We start from the raw sequence: 8024 nt of genomic DNA on the forward strand, positions 1-8024 counted from the left end.
ATGTCAACGGAACACGAAAATGAGTCCATTTGCTAGTGTCATATTTTCATTTCGCAGGTTAAAGACAGCACAGTAAGTATATTATTACACATTAATTATTGGAAGAGTGCCGATATAGGCTGTAAAGTGAGTGAGATAATCTTGAAACTTTGACTACTCATTCACGCTATACAATGTCGAAATTTGGGTAGTTATTTGGGTAGTCACATACTGATCAATATTCGAGGTACATATTTAATTATTTGCAGGCAATATATTGTTTTAGCACTTTTGGTTTTGATATTGACTGTTGCACTCTTGTTTTCTCACTCGTAATTGAAAACAATCTTGATACCAAACTTCTTGCATCGTATTTTTACAATTATCTAATTTTATATTTGAAGAACTTACCTAAATCATTGTGTGTATGTAAATAAATATAGAATCTATGTTGGAGTTTGGACCGAGACAAGGAAATCCCAGTCAAGGGTTTATATTATTTGTCTCCCCACGAGGTTTGCCCGCGTGGGGAAATATATAAACCCGCGACTGGCATTCCCTTGTCTCGGTCCAAACCCCAACGTAGATTATTTTTCTCACCCAATATTTTCCTTTAAAGTAAAAAGAATTCTTCACTAGTGTTCACGTCCAATGTTTACATGCGGCGCATGAATATAAATATGTTAATGAGGGCTGTGGTGTGACCGAAGTAAACAGTTTATACGCATGAGCAAAGAAAAATAACAACACAAAACGTCGCATAATAATGATGTATTATCACATTTAATATATGGATGCTGTATGAAATTGACAATAAAGAATTAATATATATTACAAGAAACTGTTTTATTTTCATCAGTTCCAATTTTGAAAAGTTATATTGTAAATAATGAAACGATATTGGCTACTCAGCTTTACTGTAGTTATACTTAGTACAATCTGTAATGAAGAGTAACATCTTTCTTTAGATTATTCATGGGTAATTAGAGATCTGTGTCACTATCGTATATAACTATTCTTTTCTTTGGAGGAGGTGAAACTATGTGTGACATACTTGTATTGTCCTTAATAATGATTGTAAAATTACCCCCGTGTATCATAGACCCTCCAAAAACGGACTCTTGCGGATAACCTTGTGCTAAACTATCAAGTTCGCGGATTCTTTGAACATTTATTTTTCTGTCCTGGAAATATGGCAAGTGCTACAGGACACACGGTACTAATTATACGGAAGAACTGTGAACTAGTCTAGAAATGGGTGAAGAAATAATAGAGTATTTACAGGTTTGGTGGTCCATAATTGGTTAATAATGAAAATTAAAATTTTAGGAAAAATATCTTTTGAGAGCTTATCCTATATGTAATGTAAAAAAAATATTGACAAATTTCTACTGATGCAATTTTAGCATTTTTACAGGCTTGACTCAGGAGTACTCAATACTGAAAGTAGCACCTGATTCATTTGGTGCAGAATCAATAACACGTGTTTCATGCACATGTATGTAAACAAATTGCCGCGGGTCATATGGTGTTCTCCACACATAAACTTGCACCAAGGTTAGATGTGCACGAAAAATTATAGGTGTCATTATCAGCACCCATAAATTTTAAGTTATTGAATTTTGAATATGATAGTGTTTCCATATGTTTACCATTGGAATGGAATTAGTACCGTGAGTCCTACAGTGAAAGTTGCTTTTGGATTAATGTGTTGACGGATAAATGATTCCTTCTGGCTGGTAAGTGCATTATTTGTCATTAAATAGTGTAGGTATATTTTTTTTTCAACCTTGGCACAATGGTGATGATTAACAAAATTAGAATAAAGCATGTTTTATATAACACTTGTATGGCTGTTACTAAGTTTTCCGAAGTTGTTAAAAGAGTTGGGAGGCTATGAAGTGTATAGGTCTATAGCCTATGTGCATGAATCAGTGTTTATGTTATAGTTCATTTCACACAGCATTGAGAATTTTATCCTATCTGTAGCACAGTCATTTTTCATGTCAGCTTCATTAAATGTAGCTAACAGTATATAATTTGTTTAACACAAAGTATTTAAAACTAGTCAGGAAGCTTTAACTACATTTAATGACACTGGCCTGAAAAATGTACTGAGCTAGGCCTGCATATCGATAAAATTGGCCAATGCTCTGTGGAACGAAATAGCATAATACCCAAAAGTTCGACATCGTATGCCTTTCTGTCTTTGTCTCTCTCGAAATGTTTTTTATGGTGTGTTCTCAAAGACGGATTTACATTAAGCTACCATGTTTTGTCATAGATTTGTTGCTGTTTTTGTTGTTGTTGTTGTTGTTGTTGTTTTTGTTTGATTTTAGCACAACTACGTCAGGCAGAGCAGAAGACAACAAGGGTTTCTTTTTATTAAAGTAGTTCTGAGCGCGTGGACACTTTGACTTAGACGACTGGTCTGAGATGACTAGACTGAGATAAGAAAAGTAAGGTTAGCAAAACAGATAGATTTCTCTGTCGCATGGGTGAGACATGAACTTGGCCGTAGAATACATAAAAGCAGGGCTTGTAACGTAGTTTTCACTGTGTTAATTGTGAAATCACCAACATGAACGGTTACGTGGGGACCGTTAATTATCACGGTGTTGGTGGTGAACTTTACAGGAGAGAGAGAGAGAGAGAGAGAGAGAGAGTGTGTTTGTGTGATTAGGATTTTTAAAGTAGCTTTAACAATTTTTCAGTCATATCGTTACGATGTCTGCAATGTTGCAGTTTATAGTGATATCTAGCACTGAGGCATCATGCCGCAGACATGTAGCATGATGTCCCACCCAGTCACATTATCCTGACACCAGGCCGACCAATCCTAACACTAACCTCTTAATGCTGAACGCCTAGCGAGGCAGCTGTCAGCACCATTTTTCTAAGTCTTTGGTATGATTCGACCGGGGTTCGAACCGACAATCTCCCGCTTCCGAAGCGGACGCTCTAACCACTAGGCCACCGGAGTAGTACCTCTGGATTACGTGGAGACCGTTAATTAACACGGTGTTGGTGATGAACTTTACGGGAGAGTCAGTACCAATTGTCGCCACATGTTGAAAATTAATGATCTACTCACACATGGTTATCGGGGCCCCGAGTGGCCGAGTGGTCTAAAGCGCTCTTCGTTACGGATCACTGCCATCTCACCTCTGTCTGCGGCGGTTCGAGTCTAAGATTCAGCCAATGTGGGCATGTGAGGAAGCTTGCCAGTAGCTTCTCGTGGGTCGGTGGTTCTTTCCGGGGTTTTCCGGGTTCTTCCTCCACCATTAATACTGGCCGCCATGTATAGCCCTATCGTGCTGAAAAATGGCGTTAAACCCCACAACAACAACAACAACAACACACATGGTTATCAGATTATATTTTCTCTTTCATTAAATGAATATTTATGAATAATATATTTTTCATTTGTGTTGCTTTGTAATTCAAAACTAATGTTCTTTACCAGTTACGAATTATGATAGGAATGCATGTAATTTTACTCATTCACTGGTTTAAAAAAAGGGGATTTTTTTAAACATTTTGTGACATTTAAATGTTACAATAATGTCTACTTCTCTGCAGTTTTAATAAATATCTGGAAATAATAAAGTTTAAGGAGTCGAAGGTATTTAATTTCACGGATAATTACATATGTTACATGCGTTTCTTCTGCCGAGAATTCGTTTGTTATCATTACACGGTGAACAAAGAGGTAGGTAGTCGCATCATTTTTTTACACCAGTTTTGTGTAATTAGCTGGCTGTGTAATTATAAATAATTATTTAAAAAATAATGATAAGGAAACCATGAAAGTAAATACACAATTAAAACTTGAGTCGGATAAAATTATTTTAATATTTTCATAATATTTTGCAGAAAATGTATAACAACAAAAGACCAGTAAACAAATTATGATAAATTGTCATTATTGTATCATAAATAATTTATTACTGATTCAGTCACTAATGAAACTATTTTTTATTGTTCAGGCACAGGATCCTGATGAAATCTGTTTCATCTTATTTTGGAAAAAAATATAAAAGCCACACAACATTAAAGAAATTATTATAAATTGTCATTATTGTAGCATAAATTTTTTACTAACTGATTTATTTATCAACAATAATTTAACTATTCTTCGTTGTTGAGGCAGAGACTGCAGATGAATTCTGTGTTATCTTTGTTAAGGTTACCCTCTTCATGAGCATATATTCCAATACAGGACTGGTGGTACGTACCACTGTGGACACTTGCCACACTGAATCCAGAATATATCCTTAGCCTCATCTTCAATACTCTCATCATCAGACTTTTCCACTGGTGGATCAGAGGACTTACACACGCCACATTTATATAAATCAGAGCTAGATTTCTTTTTCTTTCCTTCCAAGCCATTTCTTGATTTATTCTTCTCTTTCAGCTCTGCTTTCTTCTCTAATCTGTTATCTTACGTACTTCTTTCAGTTCTTGCTTTTTCTTATCCTCTGTCGCCTTTTCCTCTAACTTTCTGTAAAAATCATCACATATTAGTACTCTTGAATGTAACACCAGTTTTGCTCTTCTAACTTGCGGTTTAACAGGTACTGCTGGGAAGATGTTAGATAATTGTTGAGATATAAGGCCTTCTGCTACCAAAGGATTTACTCCAATGTAACTACCACATGTTGGACAGACTGAATTTGATGCCTGTAATTCTTCATCAGATGATAGTTTTGCTGATGTGGATGGTTGACACGATGGAGCGGGCTGAAAATCATTTTCAAATGGCTATTGACAAGCTGTGTCTTGTCAATAGCGTCAGGATTCCATGGGTGTATACCAGTTTTTCTAAAGCCTTCTTTGACCTGATAAGTGGTAAACTGGTCAAGGGCATAGGACAGCACTGTTGGAAACTTGGTTTTATTTAATATTTGATTCCTGTTGATGTAACCAAGGTTAACTGCAATTGAGGTGAATTTTGCTTTCAGTGGACCAATGATTTGTACATCCAATGCTTGTAGAATGTGGGTTGTGTGTGGTGGCAACCCCAATAATTCATTTTGATTCTCTCGTACAAGCTTGATGACATCTAGGCTTATGTGGATGTCATGGTTGTCCATGATAAGTAGCACTGGTCTTGCTGATCCACAATGACGTCAAAATGTTTCCTTAAACCAATGATTGGAGAGTGTTCCATCTATATACCCATTAGCAGAGTATCCACATAACCAGGAACCTGGAACACCTTCCTTATAAGCCAAATGGGGTAAACATCTTTCAAAAATCAAAAAGGATGGAAGTATTTTTCCACTTGCAGATATGCATAAATGCGTATTGATGTGACCGGATGTTGTGACAGATTGTTGGTGACTGTGTTGGTCTTTGATACCAATAACTTTCTGACTTCTTTTTTCTTTTCCACTAAATTCTGTTTCATCGCAGGTGAAAATCTGATCTGGTTTGTTGTCTAGTCCTAATCTATGTGGTGTATCTTCACAAAGAGTGAGGTATTGATTCATCACAGGCATGTTTGACATCCTGTTCCTGCCTCGGTCCTGTGGCTCAGCATGTTTCTCAGATAGCTCAGGGTGCCTCTTTAAAAAAATTCGGAACCATTTGTCGCTGTGACCTTTATTCATGTTAAATAGATTGGGGTCCATCTTGCTTCATGATGGTAATTACATATTGCCTGGTATTTTTTCTGGTCAGCGGAAAACCTTGTTGTGCCGAATACTTCATATAATTGACCATGGACAATTCTTCATTTGTTGTTAACATTGGACATCTACCAGAGACCTTTTGTTGTACCTTCCCCTTGACATGGTCTTCTACAGTTTTTCTAGGGACTTGGAATTCCCTAGATGCTTGTGAAATTGTCAGCCTTTTCTGCTTTACCGATGACACAGCAGATTGAAAGGTCTTCCGTTCTATACCTCTTTGGGATTGCTAAAAATAAAATTAAGTAATTCATTTCTTGTCTTTACTGCTGTAGGTAACATTCACCAGAAAGAAGTTATTTCTCTTGACAGTTTTCGTGTTGCTTGTGTTGATTTATTTGAGAAAAAAATCATCATTTCTCTTTCACATGAATTATTACAATTGTGACAATGAGGTATAATGATGCAAAAAATGTAATAAATCTTAAAGTAAAATCCATTAAAATGATGTGCAGTGGAAAACACCTTCTATGTGCCTTAATATGTGGACTGACGATTTTTTTGTCAGCTGACTAGTTGTTTGTTTTTTTCAGCTGTTTCATATACAGTTTTGATAACCAAAAGAAAGATAAAAAAAAACATATATTAAATTTCAATTAGGAGGTTGGTTATTTTTTAATTGTCCCAAAATACTAAGTATTTAATTTTACTAGTTGAGAAATTAATTCGTGTTGATGGTAATGGTGCACACGGTTCCATAGAAGGGTAACAATTGTTTTTCAGTGTAACAGTTCCTAAAAGAGTTGTTGCCCCCATTTTGGGAGAAATAAAATAATCAATGCTCCCTGGCTATTGGCCCTTGGCCTTTCTTTGCAAGTAAAATATGGAGTCTGGAGATCTGATAATAAATTAGAGATGAATGCTGCGGCCATGCTATTTGTTGTATTTTTGGATAAGTGTGGAAAAAGGAAAACGCTTAATTGATGATTATTTTTTTATTTTGGAAATGTTGTAATTCTCATTTACAGCGTCTGCTTTAAAAGGTGGGGGGCTACATCAAAGTAGGGTTTTATGACGTAGTTCTTGTTGACCTTTGTATGCTAATTGTACCACGTGACTCCCCACGTCAGTATATGGAGGCGTAAGGGGCTAAAGCGGGCATTTTTGTTATTTTTTTTTTACATAATCGACTTACCTAATGATTATTTTCGCTCGGACTTGTCAGCTTAAATCAATCTTCTTATTTTCTAAACAGGAACTTAAACTTCGCGTGCGGTCGCGAGTTATTATTACTATGGCGACAATTGGTACGCGGGAATTGGTCTCTAACCAGTATATATATCTCTATATTTTTTTATATGAAACAGACATCGGTGCTCTCAATGTGAAAATATAAGAGAAAGTACTTCTTTTAGTAACGCCAATGCAAATGAAGCATTTTCTCTACGTTATAACACTAACTGCATATCAACTGATGTGATTTATTTGATAACCTATTAAAAATGTAACATCCAACGTGTTGGACAAACACTTACACAAGTTACTCATAGAATGAATAATCATCGCTTTAATATGTAAAAAAAAAATTTATAGAGATCATCAGTTCTTCTCTAATATATCAATACATTTTTATACAAAAAATCACTCTCTACTAAATTTTTCTCATGAATTTTCAATTCAAGAATAGTGTTATTCAATCATCACTTTTTTCATCAGACTATATAATACGTAGCGTATAGAATACATAACGTGATGCCACGTAATATGGAGTATGTGCGGATACATAAAATGCATATTGGAATACATAACATGAGGACACGTAATATTGGGGTACTTGAAGATACATAAAATGTATATGGGAATAAATAACATGAGGACACGTATATGAGGATACATACAATGTATATAGGAATACATAACACGAGGACACGTAGTATGGGATATATGAGGATACATAAATTTATACGGGGATATATAACACGAGACACGTAATATCGGGTATATGCGGATACATAAAATGTATATCGGGATACATAACATGTACTATATAATGACACAAAGCAGAGCAAAACAGTCATACGTGTAATCCACAACAGGTACGAGAGCACCGATCAAATCTAAAGAGTAAAGTACAAAAGGGTTCCTGGAGGAAATGATATGAAATGAACTGCACATCCCAGCGAAATTTAATTGCAGCTTTCACGCTGTATTAAATTATTATTATTCCTGAATTTTATAAATTATATTAGGCTATCTGCAGTAGTATGCACCATATCTACCCATGACTTCATTCTGTGTATGTTCTAAGGAAAGGGACATTTTAATGTCTGTTACTCAATCCATTTTCTAGACTATTTATTTTACCTATTACCCAGAGACATGTGTGACAGTACCGCAGATTGAATGATA

General features: G+C 35.5%; 1 protein-coding gene across 1 annotated transcript; it reads right to left on the reverse strand.

Annotated features, from left to right (window-relative positions):
• Positions 1-4413: 4413 nt before the first annotated feature.
• LOC149778287 (uncharacterized) lies at positions 4414-6431 on the reverse strand. The gene is made up of 5 exons (XM_089938316.1): positions 6426-6431; positions 5641-5904; positions 5303-5552; positions 4748-5110; positions 4414-4694 (listed from the first exon to the last, which is right to left on the reverse strand). Exons 1-5 carry the CDS (start codon positions 6429-6431, stop codon positions 4414-4416), a joined length of 1164 nt encoding a protein of 387 aa, XP_089794442.1.
• Positions 6432-8024: the final 1593 nt, after the last annotated feature.

The sequence above is a fragment of the Sinohyriopsis cumingii genome, chromosome 17, assembly GCF_028554795.1.
Source record: "Sinohyriopsis cumingii isolate HCF-2022 chromosome 17, ASM2855479v2, whole genome shotgun sequence".
Taxonomy (NCBI): Eukaryota; Metazoa; Mollusca; class Bivalvia; order Unionida; family Unionidae; genus Sinohyriopsis; species Sinohyriopsis cumingii.

Bases quoted from the DNA above. Each gene is read 5' to 3' on its own strand.
- LOC149778287 (XM_089938316.1), bottom strand. The intron at 5,553-5,640 runs GTAATTACCATC...ATTTTTTTAAAG, and splicing joins GAAAAAATACCAGGCAATAT to AGGCACCCTGAGCTATCTGA. The intron at 4,695-4,747 runs GCCATTTGAAAA...CATCCACATCAG, and splicing joins CAAGACACAGCTTGTCAATA to CAAAACTATCATCTGATGAA.